At 50.4% G+C, this 17964-nt stretch overlaps 1 protein-coding gene across 3 annotated transcripts in view; it reads right to left on the reverse strand.

The window, feature by feature from the left end:
• Nucleotides 1-17688, reverse strand: part of SNX19 (sorting nexin 19) — a 32440-nt gene extending 14752 nt beyond the window's left edge. For all 3 annotated transcript variants that reach the window (XM_069565663.1, XM_069565662.1, XM_069565664.1), the window contains exons 1-8: nucleotides 15500-17688; nucleotides 13437-13575; nucleotides 12066-12166; nucleotides 11843-11962; nucleotides 9825-9955; nucleotides 8575-8671; nucleotides 7910-8090; nucleotides 5105-5234 (exon numbers count right to left, since the gene is read on the reverse strand). In XM_069565663.1, the coding sequence (XP_069421764.1) occupies nucleotides 5105-5234; nucleotides 7910-8090; nucleotides 8575-8671; nucleotides 9825-9955; nucleotides 11843-11962; nucleotides 12066-12166; nucleotides 13437-13575; nucleotides 15500-17173 (2573 nt within the window). In that variant the 5' untranslated portion in view covers nucleotides 17174-17688. The remainder of the gene's footprint in view (nucleotides 1-5104; nucleotides 5235-7909; nucleotides 8091-8574; nucleotides 8672-9824; nucleotides 9956-11842; nucleotides 11963-12065; nucleotides 12167-13436; nucleotides 13576-15499) is intronic.
• Nucleotides 17689-17964: the final 276 nt, after the last annotated feature.

The following is a 17964-nucleotide window of genomic DNA, read 5'->3' on the forward strand; positions in this document are numbered from 1 at the left end:
ATAATTTCTGATCCAGGAGTCTTTAAGAATAAAACACGAATGGGAATGAATTTATATGCTACCATCACATATGTGTGTCTCTTGGACAGACATAGGACATGGCACTTTCAGGTGAGGTCAATCCTGTGGCCACTGCCTCATGGGGAAGCTTGCTCAGTGGGGAGGCCGCAGGTGGTGGTGGGAAGGGGATGGGCTTGAAGGCCAGGGTGGCTTGGGTGGAATCCTGGGTGTGGCCCTTATAATTCTGAGAAGGTTACTTAATCTAAATAACACTTTGCTCACTTAAAAAATACCCATCTACCTCAGAGAACTGAATTGCTCCTTAGTATATAGAATCCCCGGCTGCTTACCTGATGTAGTATTTAGTCGATGTCAGTTCCTTTTTGGCTGCAGCTGCTCATGCCCTCTCAGTGGTGGGCCTGGAGCTGCCCGTAAGACACGGCCAACGTCAGGAAGACCGTTTATCTATCTGCTATGTAGACAGGCCCACCAAGAAACAGGCCCTTGAACGGATTCCACTCAGAGAACATCTAAAGTCGTGGAGTGACCAGAGAGAATGGATGACAAGAGAATCCTTGGTCATCCAACTTGTAACTGCCCGCTGCCAGCATGGCCCTCTCCAATGGGCGCACACGCCACCCATATGCCTTCTCCTGACCTTCCCTGGGAGATGCCTCGTAGAGACCTCTCCCCTCGGAAGACAATTCCATGGCCTGGTACAGGGTTCGGAGCTTGCCACTGAATTTTCTCCTGGACCCACAGCATGCTCAACAACATAACCCGACATATTCTTTTTCATCTTCTTCTCTATCTACTTCCTCGCCTACATCCACAGGTCACACAATTTTCTCTTTTTTTCCCCCATCCTTCTGCCACACTGCTCTGTTCCCACGTGCCCTCAATACACACACACACACGCTCATTCGCTTACTCACTCACTCATTCAATCACTCTTTAAGAAACCCTGACGCAGACACAGACACCAGGAATGTGTCTGCTGCCATCTCTGGGGCCATGGGGAGGGCAGGGCCACGGGAGGGGGCACTCGTGTACTCTCCTGCTAGCCTGGCTTGTATTTTTATCATGGCTTTGCTCTGGGCACCCAGGCGGGGATCTGGGCCAGCTTCTTCTCATTCCTTCGCTCTACATCAGGACTCCAGAATAATCTCACCCCTGACCGTGGCTGGATGCTCCTGCCCCACACCTTCTCCCGTCAATGGAGCAGTAGTCTCTCCTCTCTCTCTCCCTCCCCCCCAGCTAGTGTCCGAGTGTTCCAGTCCCTAAGCCTGAGTCTGACGCGCGCAGAGACGCTGTCAGCTTCTCCTGCTTTCTGAATGAGTGGGCTGCATAAGCTGGATTCACGCCTTGGCTTAGACTGCTCCCCCACCCCTCTCCCCTCCTTTTGACTCTTAACTCCAAATAAGGAGCATTCCCTCTTACATAATTGGATGTTCCCAGCACAGAAGCTGACACATGAGGTCAGGCGCGCATGCGTGCAGACTTGCCTTTGACTTAACAATGCCTTTTTTGGGCATCTAACTTCTCCCCAGCTCCCTTCCCCCACTCGCTCCACAGTATCAACAATCAAGGGAGATTTACGCAGTTGGCTCAAACTCCTCCAACCTTGGCTTGGAAGGAGGGGTCATGAGGTTGAATTTACTCTTTTCCCTCGCAGGCCGGGGACAGAGGGATTGGGCGGGGGTGTTGGGGGAGGGTGGCGTGAAGACTAAATATGTGCAAGAGAGGGAAAAAGTGACAGCATGCATGCTTCGGACCTGGGAGCAGTCCCTGGCGTCCTAGAAAGTTACGTATATGGGTCTTTAGAGGGACCAAGGAGAATACAGAAAGCTAGAAGCAGAAGACATGAACTTGTCTTCTTGGAGATGATAATGCTGGAGGTTGGACAATGATGACATTTTTAAAAGGAGAAGCGTCTAACTTTAGATGCCGTCCAGGATGGCAGTGTGTCCAGGTCAACCAGAAAAGTGGCAGCAGGTCCCGTGACATCAACATCGACTCTCCTCCTCTTTAGAACTTAGAGAATCCAGGTGCTCTGCAAATGGATGCAGCTTAGCAGCATGCAGTTCAGAGAGAGAGCAACTATGCTGCCTCCTGGGCCTCAGTCCTGGGGACAGACTGGGAGAGGTCCACCCTGACCCAGCAGGGACCAACCACACCTCTCTGAGGGTAGTGAGGACAGGTGGAAGGGGTGCTGCAGCTTTGGGGAGGTATCACATTCCAGAGTATGTGCTTACCAAAGCAAAGAGAGCCCAGGAATGCAGCACTGTGCTGGCCTCTTTAAAAATAAAAATGCAAGCTGTCCAGGGGACAAGCGACACAGACTGGCTTTAGTGTGCCGCAGAGACTGTGTGTCATATGTGAGTGGATGCACATTCAAATGCAATTTTCATTTTACAAGCTGACTGGCAGTCTCCTCCTGGGGAATATGGACTGCTCTGAGTCAAAGACTTGGGGGCTGGCTTTTATCTTTTCAAGTCATAGGGCAAACGTCTGATCCTGCAGCTGAACATCAGACAAACCTGGGTTCGAACTGCTTGTACAAACTTACTAGCTCTGTGATCTTGACCAAACAATCATGATTATTTGCGAGCCTTAGCTGCCTCACCTTTAAAGTAGGGATTATAAGACCTCTGTCACAGGGCTTCTGAGGGGATTAAATGATGTTGGCACAGTGTCTGCACAAAGTCAGCTCTCCACAGATGTTGGCTGGATGGTGGATCCTGAAGCTAGTAAGACCATCATCGTCTACACTCTGAACCTGAAATAAGCCGTCTCTTCCTTGGTGAGCCGGCACTCAGAACTGGCTGGTAGAGACCACGGGCCACAGGCATCAGGTCCTCTGAGCCTCTGGAGGGGGCGCTGGGAGAGATTCCTTCTCCATGACCTCCTGACTGCTGTCTTAAGGAAGCTTCAAGAACAGTGTGACCCAGCACAAGATACTTGAGAAGAAGGTCAAGTGTACCATTAAAAAGCTGGGAATAATGCTTTATAGAGAAGATGAAAGACCGTGAACAGAGGGATGAGGCTCTTCATTTAACTCTAGTTTGTAGAGGCCTAGGGTGAGGAAGGTGTGAACAGCTGGGTTCCTATCTCTGCTGCAGCTTATACAAAACTAAATGGTCTTAAGAATAAAGTTCTGACAGGAAGAGATATGAGGCAAATCAACAAGTACAAAATGTCATCACATGAAAACATCTAAGGTGAACAAAGGTTAACAGACCAGTCATGGAGAACTGCCCAGAAGTACCTAGACACAAAACTCTGTTCTGCAATCCTCACTTTGCCTTCATTCAAATTCACTAAAATATTCAAAAATTCTCCCCTTCACAACAAAAAAAGGTGTCATCCATTTTTTTTTTCAAGTGGAAGCAGGTCAAGCGGGATTCAGCCATAAGCTTTCTCTTGGATGTTGTTTAGGGCACAAGCTACATTCACCAGATAGCCATCCACCCAGCCAACCCGAGGTGTGGTTCCTGCGCCACTGTCAGGGCACGGTGGGGGAGAGGGGAGGAACAGAGCCTGACTCCAGGCTCTTCTCATGAGGAAGGGCAGCCCTGACTCCAGGAGCTCTGCACGCGGGGAAGCAGGAGTGCCTGGAGAACACTGCCGCCCGGGACAGAACCTGTGCTGCAGCGGGCCTGGGGGCCGCCTCCTGCTGTCAGACCCACGGACGCTCTGGTCACAGGCACAAAGTCACCCGGGAAGGCCCCACAAGGTCGTACCGCTGAGAAGAACGGGTTCTGTGTGGCTCAGGGAACACAGAGTAACAGAAGCAGCGGAAGCTGCAGCTGGAGCCTGACCTGGGTGGGGCACCCTCAATGGGGAGGGAACCTGGGGCCACAAGCTGGGGGAATCAGACACAGAATCCACTTCTTATCCTTCCATTTTTCCGAATCGCAAGTACGAAGACTTAACATTTACTGGAACACTTTCTATGCACCCAGACACCTGCAGACAGACACCATGCTGATTCCAAAGCTCAGAGAGATGACACACAGCAGAGCAGTAGTATGCTGCGGTAGATAAGAATGCGGGCTGTGCAACACCAGGGAGGCTTGCGCCTCCGCCAAGTTCTCACCTGGTGAACATGGACAAGGCCCTCAGTTCTCACCCTCATTAAACCATAGAATATGTGAAAGGAGGGACCGTGTCTCTTTTGTTTACTACTGACCAAACCTTAATATTTTCTCAATGAGTAAAGGAAAATGACCAAGACAGTTGCCCAGAAGGAAAGTTAACGTTAATGGATTTCCTACTTATTGTAGAATAGATACATAATTCTTTAATAAAACTGTTAGTTTCGGAGTGACCTATTAGCATGAGTCACACACTAACAGAAGGTTCAGGATTTGGCTCCCGACTTTGGGATCTGCCAGGATGTCTCACACGGGAGTGTTCAAAGCATGAGCAGCCAGAGCTCAAGCGCTGAGTGTGTCTGTCTGGTTCAGAGACAGGGTTCCTGGACTCCTTCAGTTGAGCAAAGCTTGCATCAGTTTCATGGTTAGAAAGCCAGCACTAGAAACTCCACCTGCGTATCAGTTTTTCAGGAAATTCAACTGGTGCTGGAATTATACAACCCAAGTTTTAAATCTCAGTATCCTATTCCCCACCACCATGTGTCAGTGCTTCTTCAGCTGTGACCATGTCCACCCTTTCTGGAGAAACTAATCTTTACTAGGAGAGCACACAATGGTTTTCTCTTTTCTTCCTTGTTGTTGGTAGTCATGGTGACTGTATACTATTGGTGAAGAGACACGTCCTCTGTAACAAGGTGAGAGGTACAGGGCCTGGGGGTAAACTGGGGGAGAACGGACCCTAGTGGAGGAGGAGCTCAGCCGAGGCAGCGCCTGAATTCAGGGTATGATGCCGGGGATCGTGCAGGAGCGGGTCTGTCCACACCTCAGACAACCACGTGATGCTCTGCAGCTCGTCACCCCACAGCCCTGGACACAGGTTCTCTCTTCTCTTTTGGCTGCAGGTCTCCTGGACTCTACGCTGTCCCTCTCTAGGACAGAAATCAAGAACCACCTCCAACCTCCGTCTAACCTGAGACTCTACCTGAAAGGGCACCCAGCAGGCCTACCTCTGGATTAGGGTCCCGAAGACAAGATGAAGAACTTTCTGCATACTCTCTGTACACAGCCATCGCCACTGTTCCATGAGCAGCAAGACAAGCAGGTCCAGGGCTGTGTCAGCCAACTCGGTCTCTGTTCCTGGGGATGAAAGGGCATCTGGAGTAACTCGGAAGAGACCTGCACTCGAGGACACATTTCAGGGCCCTGGATCTGCTCCACCTTTATGTCAGTCATCTCACATTTGTGTAATCTATCTGTATTCAAGTCAAGAGATGTTTACTGCATCTCTACAAAGCTCAGTGATAGGTTCTGTCTTTCTTTACAATTTATGTTCCTAAGTCAGAGTAATTTTGTATCTATAAAATCTTTGATTTTATATATAACTATTTTGCCTACTTTCCTTCTGGTTCTTCTGTATTTCCCCCAGGTAGCTGAACACATTTTGTTCCAAGTAAGTGCTCACAACTGGTGACTAACTGGAACTGGCAAGGGCCGGTCCCCTTCCATCGCTCGCCTCCACAAGGAAATGTGCGGGGCCGCAGACGTGGGACTCGTTTTCCGCAAACAAGTGGCTCTGAAAGCAACTCCATTACACAGAGCTGAGGGCTAGGATCCAGGAGACCTCAGTTTGATTTTGAGATAACATGTGGTTCCGGGAAGAACACTGCACTTTTGGTAAAAGGCCCTGATGATTACTCACTTCTTTCCTGTCTCATAGACGGCAAGGGCCACAAACACGCTCATACCCATGCTAAGCAGAACTTTTTTAAACAGATGTATTTTATGGATAGAAGCATCTGTTCTCTAACTCTGTTCATGGGGTCCCCCATCACCTCTGACTTGCCTTCCAGGAGACTGCCCCAGAACTACAGAATGTTCCTGAAAAAATCCTCTGCTATCTGGTACTACAGCTGTGATTAAAGTTATAATTAATCATCGACAGTAATTGTATTAGTCTAGGACCAGTGGGTTTTCTCTGTGCAAGCGTGCCCAAGCACAGCTCACTTAAAGGTTCTTATAGAATGTGAACGATGTCAAACTCGGATAAATGTGCTGGAACTGAAGCTTACTTTCTTCTTAATCCCATCCAGTATATATTCTCCTTTTTTTCCTGTACTTCAAGGGGGCACAGGAGCTGATGTGTCTGCTTTCTGGTTATTTGCTCAAAATGTGATATTCAGTTCTTGGAAAAACAGCATTCCTCAATCTCCCTCTTCAATTCTCTTTTCTTCGCAGGTTTAGCATTTACCTAGGGCTGCACAGCAACCCACTCCAGTATTCTTGCTTGGAGGATCCCATGGCCAGAGGAGCCTGGCGGGCTGCAGTCCACACAGCTGCAGAGTCGGACACCACTGAGGAGACTGAGCATGCACACACGCAGAGCTGCCACCACGTGGCGACAAGTAGCATAGCAGTAACAGTGAGCGAAAGCACCAAGGGCCCAGGTCCTCTTGGTGAAAGTGTAAATAATCTATCATGCGAGCACGTGGAGTCTCTCAGGGCTCAAAGAACGGCACAGGAATAAATGATCCCTTTAGAAAGATAATGCACCACATTTAAAGACTTGATTTTGGCTAGAATTATATTATCTTACCCATCCCATCTTATCTATAATTTCTCATAGTTCTCTTGATGCTTTTGCTCTCATAACACATTTACTTAACCAGTGAGACGTGTGTGAAGAGCTGGGGTTGTAAACTCCATTTTTCAGAGTTGAGCTGAGGTCCACAGTGCGGACTGACTGTGGGCGCCTGAGAAACAATGGTGAAGTCAGCCTTTTTTCCTCTTCTGGGCCCAGGATTTTGTGATCTTTTATTTGCAAGGGAAGCCTTTGTCTTGTGGGATTTAAAAGACTTTGTTCCTATAATTTCTAGCACAGCAAATCTACTAGTATCCAGGCCTCCTAATTCTCCCTCTGCAGAGAACACTGCACCTCCGGGAAACCCAACTGCCCTGCCTCAAATGCTCCTGAAGACAGAGTGGTGGCCTCAGCTCGTCTGCCTCTGCTCTACCTGGGTAACCAGGCGGCACTGCTGGCCACGGCAGTAAACATAACAGAAGGAACAGATCCAGAGGAAAAGAGAAATTCCATTTTGTGTGAGCTGTAGTTCAGCTGCCCTGCAGTACATCCGGGCTTCCCAGACTAGGGAACTAGGCACTAGTGGTAAAGAATCCAACTGCCAATACAGGAGACACACGAGATGCGGGTTCAATCCCTGGGTCAGGAAGATTCCCCTGGAGTAGGAAACGGCAAGCCCACTCCAGGATTCCTGCCTGGGAAATCCCATGGACAGAGGAGCCTGGCAGACTACAGTCTACTGTGTTGCAAAGAGTCGGACACGACTGAGTTGGAGACTTCGGTAGGCAAGTGGAAACACACCTCCAGCACTGAGGCATCACCAGCACACGTGAGGGCTGACACCGGTCAGCAGAGGAGCTCACAGGACAAGTGCACAGAGTAGGGACAGAATGAAGCTCTGGACGGCTGAGGAGCCGACAGAAGGGACAGAGGAGGGACCACAAGAGAGACAGGAAGACCAGAAAGTGGCACCACAGACACCAGAGAAGACAGCTTCTAAAGGAAGGGAGCAATCCACAGATAATGCCAGTGTACATTAGGAGCAACTGAGAGAATCGCACCACAATTAATAGAAGCATGGACCTTATCTTTCTGGACTGGACGCCCTGCTTATGCCCCGAGTTCTTCTGATCCACTCAGCCCTGGGACTGTGCCCTTCTGTACCCTGGCACCTGACAGAGCCACCCAACGGTCACAAGCTAGCGGACACACTGGGCTCCCCGCTGTCACTCACCTGGATCACTGCTGCTGAGGCCTTGGGCTGGAGCAGCAGCATCTGACACGCGACCGTCCACACAGCCCTCAGGGGTCTCTTCAGAATCTCTTCCAGGAGCATCTGCGGGCTGCACTTCTAGTAACTTTGCCTGTTTTTCAATAAAGGATTCCATCCCAGACACGGAGAGGGTCTCTGACTCCTGAGGAGAGAGCAGGAGCTGTGTCACAGGTAGGGTGCAGGGAGTGGGGGCACCTGCAGCTCCCGTCACTTCCCTGCACGTGTCTCAAGTAGAGGACCCCACTGACCCTGTGACCACCTAAGGAAAAGGCGCTTGTTTTAACCTAAACTGCAAGGACAACAATGCCTCTGTAGTGTCGTTTGCTACAAAAATCGTGTTTCCTTCCAGGAGCTGGCTTTCTCATTCTATCACCTATTATCCCAAGCCTACTTCCCTTGAGAAGCCCACCACCCTTGAGAAGCCAACTGGCCAGCCCAGAACTCATAGGAATTCCAAACCAGTCTGAGAAAATACTCCTAGAATAAAAACCAGAGACCCAGATGTTGGTTCAGTCCCTTAGGAAGGTACCAAAGTCCTTTCTGATTCTGCAGAACATCCCAACTGCCAATAACGGCAGGACTGACCTCCTAACTGATGATCCCAAGAATTCTCTAGGGATTCTCACCACACCGCTGTCCTGGAGACAGTAGAGAACCTTCTCGTGAGCCTCAGTTATATTCAGTGCTGGAGCAATTTTACTGGATGAGAACCTCAATCTGGATCTGGCACAGAAATGAAGAGCAGAAACAGTGTGTAATTCATGGTCTTGATCCCCATACAGAGGGCTGACAAGTATTATTACCTCAAAACGGGCATGTCCACACTTATTCTTGGAAGCTTACGGTGGTCAGAGTTGCCAAGAGATGCCTCACTCTGAAATCCCCCAAACAATAAATATTCTTACACACACTGCAACTCTTGCACTGAGCTATGCTTACAATGCGCCTGTGAAAGGGCTTTTGCTAATGTAAAATAAGGACTTGTCCGTCACAGCTGTGTCCCACAGGCTAGAGAGTGGCTAGCACTTACTGTGCACTCGTTAAAAATCTGTTGAATGTTAAATAGACAAGCGCCAAACATCAAGGTTGCCCTTGCTCCTCACACCTTTTTGCACATCCACTATTCCCCTTGAGTTCCAGATAAAACCAGAGAGGGAATCACGAGGGCTAACCTCAATGTTTCAAGAAATAGGGTTCTTATAAGCACAGGCCACATGGTTACCCTTCAAAATATGGGCCCAGTGAGGGGGGAAAAAAAGGCTAAGAACTGTGAGGGTTATTGCCAGCCCATAAGACATGAACACAGAGAAAAAGACAGTGAGACGCACACATAAACATCCTCCCACCAGCTCTGTCTCTCTCTCTGGAACGGCCCAGGTATATACAGCAAGTGTCTGGGAAGGGAAGTGTGGTGCCCTTCCTCCCCACCTGCTGGCTGTGAGAGCTGCCAACGCAGGCTGCAGCAGCAGCAGCAATAATCAGTGACCCCCCGAAGGGGTCCCTTCTAGCCCGTTCCTGTTTACTGCTAGTGTACTCGACTCCTGAGCCAGAAAACCATGACAAACAGAGATTAGTTATAAGCCTTAATTCTTAAAAGAAAAGAAACGTTTCAATTCCCCAAGGGAAAAAAAAAAGAACATCCATATTCTAGAGTTTTCCTTCTAGTCAAAATTCCCCGGTCAGTTTGGGCCCTGGCTTTCCAGGCAAGACCAACATGAAGCCAGGCTCCCTCTGCAGGACCTTGGGCTTGGTCCGCAGTCTGACTTTGCACAAAACAGGCACAGGTGACCCCTCCCCTCTATTCTAGGACCTAAGACCAGGGATGGGCTTTGACTGAAAACTGGGGATCCCCTGAGAATTGGGAACGGTGTCTCACTTGGAAGTCTTCTTGCCTTCTGTCTGGGGCTTATTTTCTGTCTCGGCCTCACTCAGCTCCTCTGTAGGGCTCTGGGGCTCAGAGCGAGGGAACGCGGTCTTCAGCGTGTCCACGATAGCACTCACCACCATCTGCAGGGGTCACAGACGTAGGGTTAGACAGGCACCACCGAGCAGCAGCAGCTATCTCAAGGTGCTTTCTGCACCCTGGACAAGCAGCCAGCTGACCTGTCTAGCAGAGCCCTATCCACGCACATGGTCAGATGCCAGCTAATGACTCAGTGGCAACTCTCTCCCCTTCCCTCCACAGCCATGAAAATCTTCTTCCTCAGAGATTTAAGACAGATGATGGATTCCATGGGAAAAGAAGCCAAAACAACATGACAAATAAAAATCTGGGAGTTCTGCAGGCTGGTGAAATGCTTTTCACTTTCAATTTCTTTCTTTTCATACAGAAGAATGATTTCTAGTTTTCAAATTGATAATACTTTCACCAAGATGTGACAAAGGGGAAGTGATACAGGTAAGAATATGCAAAGAAAAGGAAGAGTGAAAAAGATTATCAAAATAAGGAACAGTCTAAAAACATTTATGACATAAAAATGTGCAGAGCAATTCACAGTAAAAAAAAAACAACAACAAAAACTGGTTTTCCAGTTAGTTCAAACAATTCCTCTTCTTTACAGAAAGAATGGCAAAAACCACTCAGGTTAAAGTTAAGGATCTGGAACTCATACAAACTTCTCTATTTATACAGATGAAATAAAACAATCTTTGCTGAAGAGTAAGAGCTATCTCTATTTCTCAGAGTGAGAAAATGACATACAGATTCTTGCTAAAGAGAAAGAACAAATGAAACCCTAAAATATCAACAAGATGGAAGGAAACATTGACTTTTCCCTTAGTAACTCTCGCTATTGATCAACACTGCTGCTTGCTTTGTCTTATCCTGTGTTAGTCCTCCTTGGGGAGCACAGCCAAGGCAAGACTGACATGGTCAAGGAGGACCACAGTAGAGACCAGGGGACAGCAACTCAGCGAACTGCATGGATGTGGAGAACGTAGCTGAGAAAATACAGCTCACTCTCCAGGCTCACAGAATGGTAGTCTGCCGGGAGAGTCCGTACCTGCTCACTCTTATGTCATGAGCAATGAGTACAGTGCGTGGCTTTGAGTGGGCACCCCGGGGACAGGTGTTGAAAAAAATCAGTGAAGGTAAAAAGAAAAAAAATCAGTAAAGGAACACATCAGCACGGGTGAACAAACCTGCAAGGAACTCCGAGGTTTCACCTCGTTTATCCCTTCCTAGTTTGCAGTCTTCTCCTCATAGCAGTGAATGTCTCCGAACACCCTCACTTGAAGTCCCACTTTATCATTTTATCCCCTAAAGTCTAGATTGGAAGAGGGAGACCCCCTCTTCTGCCAAAGAGTCAGTGCTTTCTAACCTCTTACAACACATGCATTTTTGATCAGCACAAACCTCAGACTTCTGTCCTGGAGCCACGAGAATCAGTGAGCAACCACTGCTCACAGGCTCCAGCGTGGTGCTCAAAGGCTCTGCTACCATCTCCAAAGGTTCCGAGATACCATCTGGAACCTTGTTCTCCAGCAGAGAATCACTACACAAATCTAAATCCAGCTCAGTGTCCTGCCTAAGGGCTCCATCCTGAGTGACCAACGCTGGGAATGACCTTCATCGCCAGAAGAGGCCTTCCTGCCCCCGCCTGTCCGTAGAGATGTGGACTGACCCTTGTACCCTTGCCCTGGAATCACAGCGTCATGATACTACCAGGAGACCTGTGCACACTTACAGCGTCAGGAGTACTGACGCTCATGGTTGCTTACGGTCATTCAACAATGATGGCCTCACCAGTACTGGTAACAGGTCTTGAAAACCCCAGTCCATGTTCCACTTACTCCTCTGTGCTGCTCTCCCTTCCCCCAGCTCCCTTGCCTTTCAAACATGCCTCCCCACTTCCCTGCGAGAAACTAAGGCTGAGCACGCAGTCCCGCTCATACCTTGTCTATTCTGGAGACCACAAGGGGCTTCTTAACAAAGGCAATACGAGCATCTGTGTTGAGAGCAAGGAACTCCTGCATCTCCTCACTATTCGCGATCTCAGGAATGGCACAGAGTTGCTGAAAAGACACAAGAAGGACTTCAGAGAGAAACTCCGGTCCCCAGGTCTCTCCACCTCGGCCTGGGTGTCTGGTGGCTACAGCGACAGCAGAGGATGCTGACCTTTAGAAACGATTCCAAGAGGCTCTTGCGGGCTTCCACCCTGTCACTGTCCATGTTTCCAAATGGAAGATCTGGAAAGAGCTTTTTAGGGCCCTTCACATCTTTAAAAAAAAAAGTTAACTGATTAACATTTACCAAGAACTATTCCATTTATTACCCATCACATATATAAGACACGGAAATGCCAAATGTATTTCCTGGGGATTTTTCTCCTCACCTATGAACGGAGCTGAGAAGTGAGCTGAGATTGGGGTGGGAGCTGGGTACCAAACCTGGGCCTCATCCCTTCAGAGTCCCTCCCCTGGGACCTCCCCTCCATGGGATTTTTATTTCAGGAGTTAAGAGATATAACCCAAGGACATAATACAGATAGCCTACTTTCATTATTCATGATAATAAGAAGGTATAAGAGGTCACTAGAGTAGGGATGCATAACAGCCCTGAAGTCTAACTGCCCAAGTTAAAATTTTGGCTCCAATCTCTGCTGTAATAATGGCCTTAGGCAACCTGCTTAATCTTTGCTTTTTTCTGTAGAATGAGGATAATGATAGTATCCATCTTGTAGACTGTTATGAGAACTAAATGAGCTTAGTAGAGAACTGCACATATATTTTCAGTATTAACTATTGTAATTAAGAAAGAAAACCTATAACTGAAATCCATGATTTACGTAGCAACTTATTAAAAATGTTTATTTGAGTGATGACAAGCTTCCCTGGTTGCTTAGCTGGTTAATAATCAGCCTGTAATGCGGGAGACCTGGGTTTGATCCCTGGGTTGGGAAGATCCCCTGGAGAAGGGAATGGCTACCCACTCTATATTCTGGCCTGGAGAATTCCATGGGCTATATAGTCAGGGTCAGACATGACTCAGAGACTTTCACTTTCACTTGGCATTTTCTTAAAAAACAGAGTAGCTGCTCACTAGCTTTTATGGTTTGAATTAAATTTTATGTCTTCTTATTGTTCCTGTGCCTTATGAGAACCAAACGGCACACCAAGCCTTTTGTTAAAGGAAAGGCAGCAAGGACTTCTGGATAACAGTTTCATATTTAACAGCAACCAGTCTATGAACCTGTTTAACGCCTCACAGGCACAGGTGGAGATACGAAAGTTTCTTTCTTAAGCTTAAACTAGATGGGGCCCCAGAACAAAGCATTCAGAGGCAAAGCAGTATGCCAGAAAGCCTGTCATGAGTGCTGCTCAGCACTAAAACCCCAAACACCTAAAAGCAAACGGAGGGAGCACGGGACCCTCAAGGCCACGTTCTCCCTTTCCACCCTCTTCACAGACAACAGGCCTCCAGCCTTTCAGATCAGGGTGGCTGGATGTGAAAGGCAAGCAGGCATTCCGGGGCTGGGGAGCTCCTGACTTTTGATGAACTTTCGCAGATCTGATTTCTCCTCCAGACGGGTCTGCAGGTTCAGGAACTCGCGGTAGCGGCGGTTCACGGTGTGGTAGGCCACCTGCTGCAGGCCGCCGCTGCTCTCGCCGTCGAGGGCCGTCTCATACTGTCGAGAGAAGGTCTGTTGGCTGCACCAGCTTACTGGCAGACAGTAAGCACAGGGCAGGGTCAAGGGAGCACACTGCTCCTGTTCTGTCCCTGGCCTCTCAGGCCTCACTGCCGCTCCAAGCTCTAACCAACAGCCCAAATCCCAGAGGGGGCTGCAGTACGCAATGCGATGCCCTTCCCAACAGAGGCGGCCCAGGCGGTGGGAAACGAAGTTCCACCGCCTTTCACTCCTCCTTCCATCTCAAAGTTCTCCCTGCAAACACTGTTTACTCATAACCACTTTCAAATCCCAAAGACAGAGGATAAAACAGAAGGTACAACACTGATAATGTCTTACCCCTAAATTATGAGGCTGGATGCCTCATATGGGGAGATAACCATCTTGTCATCATCCTCAAACCAGTGATTATCTATACTACTTGAGGGAAGAACAAATAATCGAAAACAGCTGAGGAACAACAATCATTTGTTTGCCTGGACTACACTAAAGGAACATGTGTTTTTGTTCTGCTTGGGGCTGATTAATTCTTATTCTTGGAGCAACACTGAATCTTTCTTCCCAAGGACAGATCGTCTGTCTGTATAATGGGAAGATGTGAAGACTGGAGATGTTTTATGGGGTTACAGTTGGCTGTCTTCATATGTGAGGAGGGCTGGCACGTGGGAAAAGACAGCAGTGCTGAATGTCCCCCCAGAGAGAACGCCCCAAACGGCATGAAAGCTGCAGCTTCGTACCTACAGAGGGAGACTGTGTAGGATACAGCGAATGCTGTGGGAGAACGATACACGTGCTTGTTCTCATCAGGAGGTTAGTGTTCCTGTTTGGTTAAGGTATTCTGTGGACTAGCAATGGAAGAGAGGTGAGACTGAGGCTGGTGTCGAAAGCTTGTCTAGTGGCAGACAGAGGTGTTCATTATGAGTTGGAATGAGCAAAGCAGTCCCTCAGGCCAGTACTGAGAAGGAAAGGCCTAGATAAGACATGCATGTGGAATTCAGGTGAGGGCTCTCACATCCAGAGCCCCTGGGAGCTATGATGCTCTCTGTAGCTATTCTGCTCCATGTGGGACACTGTATGATACGTCTCCAAACTTGGCTAGGTCTCAGAATCTCTTGGGCTGCAGAACCTGCTGTCAGAATATGGATTCTGACAGGTGCTAATGGATTCTGAATGAGAATTTCCCAAGAATTCTCCCAGGATTCCTTACTTTTTAAGAATACAACTTTCTGGGAAACTTGGAGGTAGCCTATATCAAAACCTGATAGCTCAGCTGGCAAAGAATCCGCCTGCAATCTGGGAGACCTGGGTTTGATCCCTGGGTTGGGAAGATCCCCTGGAGAAGGGAAAGGCTACCCACTCCAGTATTCTGGCCTGGAGAATTCCATGGACTGTATAGCGCACGGGGTCGCAAAGAGTCAGACACAACTAAGTGACTTTCACTCTATCAAAATCAGCTTTAGGGAGCTGCTGCTTGAATCAAACCAGTCACCTGATACAGGAACCCCCTTCCTATCACTTCTGCCAAGCAGTTCCTACTACGACACTTAAACATCTCCAGGGAGAGGAGCTCGCTACCTTTTGAGGTATATACAGGTAAACAGCCTTCCTTTCTAAAACAAAGTATAAAGGATATTAGTACTTAAAAAATTAGCAAGGAAGAAGTCTGGAAAGGATTTCTGGGCTGTATCCACTGAAAAGTATGATTCCCAGCACAGTGACAGCCCTGAGATTCTAGGACGGTCTGTGAGAGGGTCATGGAAGCCTACTCTGCTTCACTCATGAGCTTCAGACCCTCCATATCAATACTGGTTGAATTAACCAGAGCAAACTAAGTAAGAGCAGACTTCCTCCTTCCAAACACTGGCTTCACTGACTGCTTTCCAAATCCATTCCCAGATCAGAGTGGTGACCGTGCACCAAGTACCTTCACCGTGTAGAGCGTGTAGGGGTGGAAACCGGTGCCACTGTGCTCTCGAGCAGTAATGGTGCCAGTGATGCGAAGGTTTTGGATGACCACGGGGCCGTCTGGACTGCCCAGGGACTCGAAGTTGAAGGTGGCTGAGCTGAGGGGTCCAGGTGGAGAGGAGGAGAGCAGGACCTGTGGCAGACTGGAATCCAGGGAGCTCCCACCATCGGTGAGATCCTTCTCTAAACACGAGGGGCGTGGGGGGCATATCCTCTCTGGACTGGGCAGCAAAGTTGTGAGAGAGGTGTCATTTCCCTGCTCTCCCTCCTTGTCTGCTGTGTCAATCTGGATCTCTGGGCAGGAATTCAGCATGGAGGCAAGCAGGCCCGGCTCTGTTTCTGTTCCTGGACCCTCCTCAGCTTCTGCTCCTTCTATTCCTTCGGGTCCCTTGCCATCCTTAGGCTCCAGAGGCTGGGAGCCCCCAAGGGCACGCAGGGCATCCTGAATCGTCGCTGAGAGGAAGGGGCCTGGGGTCATGAGCATGATGGTTTCTTTGCCCAGTTCAGACAACGGAGACCCCAGCTCTGCATCTTCAGACAAGAACAGAGGCTGCAGGAAATGAGAAGAGCTGTTTTCGACTTTTCTCTCCTCAAGCACTCCCCCCATATCTCCCTCCAGCGCTTCATGGCCTTCTTCAACGTCTGGGGAGGGGTGTGAAGGCCCGTCTGGCTCACTACAGCTTAGGAGCACTGGGGCTGCTGTTGGTGAAGGGGCTTCTGCGAGACCCTGGACCTCAACAATCAGCGGCAGAGATGTGGGCACTGAGGGCTGTTCCAGGGCACTGGCTGGGCAGAGTGGATTAGCCACTCCTGCCGGGTTAGTTCTGGCCTTGGAGAAGATGCCCACGAGTACAAGGTGGATCCAGTCCGGATCCGAGAGCTTGCTGATCAGTGGTAAGATGACATTGCAAGTAATGAGTTCTACCACTATGTGCCTACCGGTCCGGGTCTCCAAGTGCGGCTTCGGCACTAGTCCCTGAAGCAACACATTCACGATGCCACGTGTGTAGGTGACCTCAGCGCTGGGGCTCTGCACTGCGGGGTGTGGAGCGCTGGCCCGGCAGTAAGCCTCCCAGAGCTGGGAGGGCTCTCCTGGGCCACTCTGTTTCCCTGCGGCCTCCTTCGCCTGAATATAGCTCTGCAGGTGACAACCGCAGAGAGTCAGAACCCTCTGGGCAAGAGCATGGCTGTCCACCCTGGCCATCCTCCTCCGGAGCTCCTGGACCAGCCCTCGCATGGCTGCCTCCATCTCCTCCTCGAAGGCTGGCTCCTTGCTCACCGTGTGGTACCAGGACGACACGAAGTCCCGCATGATCATCCGGATGGTGCGGTCGATTTCCTGCTCCAGCTGCCTCTCGGCCTCGGGGTTTGGGGGGCAGACGGCCATTGGGATGAAGCGCTCCAGGTGCAGCCGCCCTGAAGCCCCCACGATGGCGTCAGAGCCCAGCCATCCTCCCAGCACCAGCAGCAACGCAGACAGAAGGCACAGAAGCCACACGTTGACCAGGAGGTGGATGACCAGGAGCCAGCCGAGCACGGCCCCCAGGGCCACCAGCTTCCGGCTACTCAGCAGGTGACTGACGCCGGGCCCGGCCGGGCGCTCCGGCGCCAGGATCTCCGTCTCTGTCTTCATGGCGGGCGGGCGCGGGCTCCCCGGACCACAGCCTCCCTCCCTCACGTCAAAGCCAGGGATGGGGTCGCCGAATGTGGCGCGGACACAAGAGCCGGGTGCCGGTCAGGCCTGGGCCGGGTCGCGGGCCCTGACGTCCTACAGGCAAGGCCGGGCGACAGGGGCAGCTCGGAGGCTCGGCATCGCCGCAGCCCCTTCCGGCCGGGACGCTGCCCTCGAGGAAGACCCTGCGTCCTTCATGGTGCGGGGTAGGCGACCTGCGGCTTCGGAGACCGGGCAGGGCCGTGGGCCCACCGAGTATTTAGGGAGTCTACCATCGAGGTGCCCGCAACCGGCTCACGCACCTCCTGGCTGAGCCCCGGCGCTAGTGAACGCTGTGGCGTCTCCTTCGCCGCCTCGGAGGGTGCCTCGCCTTGATAGGGAAGCCGGGCACCTAACCCCCGCAGCCCTGCTGCTGTTAAGGCTGCCGGCCGGCCGGGCGCCGGCGACTACTTCCGGGTCGACGTCAGTCGGAGCGGGGCGTGCGGGGAGAGCGCCGTGCGATCAGCTCCCCTGCTCTGCTCGGCGCTGCATGGCGCCGCCTGGTGGTGAGGAGGCGCCGTGACTGGACAGCGCGAACAGGTATGGGCCCTGAGATCTTGCAGAGCACTAGCTCGCCAAACCGGTGCCTCATTCCTAGCGGTGCGGACCTGCGAGCAGTCTTGCAGGTCATGCCCCTCTGAGAGTCAGTGCGAGCTGCAGTGTTTAAATGAACTCTGCAAAGACTTTCTACCGTTTAGGCAAACTCAGTAATC

This window comes from Ovis canadensis, chromosome 21 (assembly GCF_042477335.2).
Source record: "Ovis canadensis isolate MfBH-ARS-UI-01 breed Bighorn chromosome 21, ARS-UI_OviCan_v2, whole genome shotgun sequence".
NCBI classification, from domain to species: domain Eukaryota; kingdom Metazoa; phylum Chordata; class Mammalia; order Artiodactyla; family Bovidae; genus Ovis; species Ovis canadensis.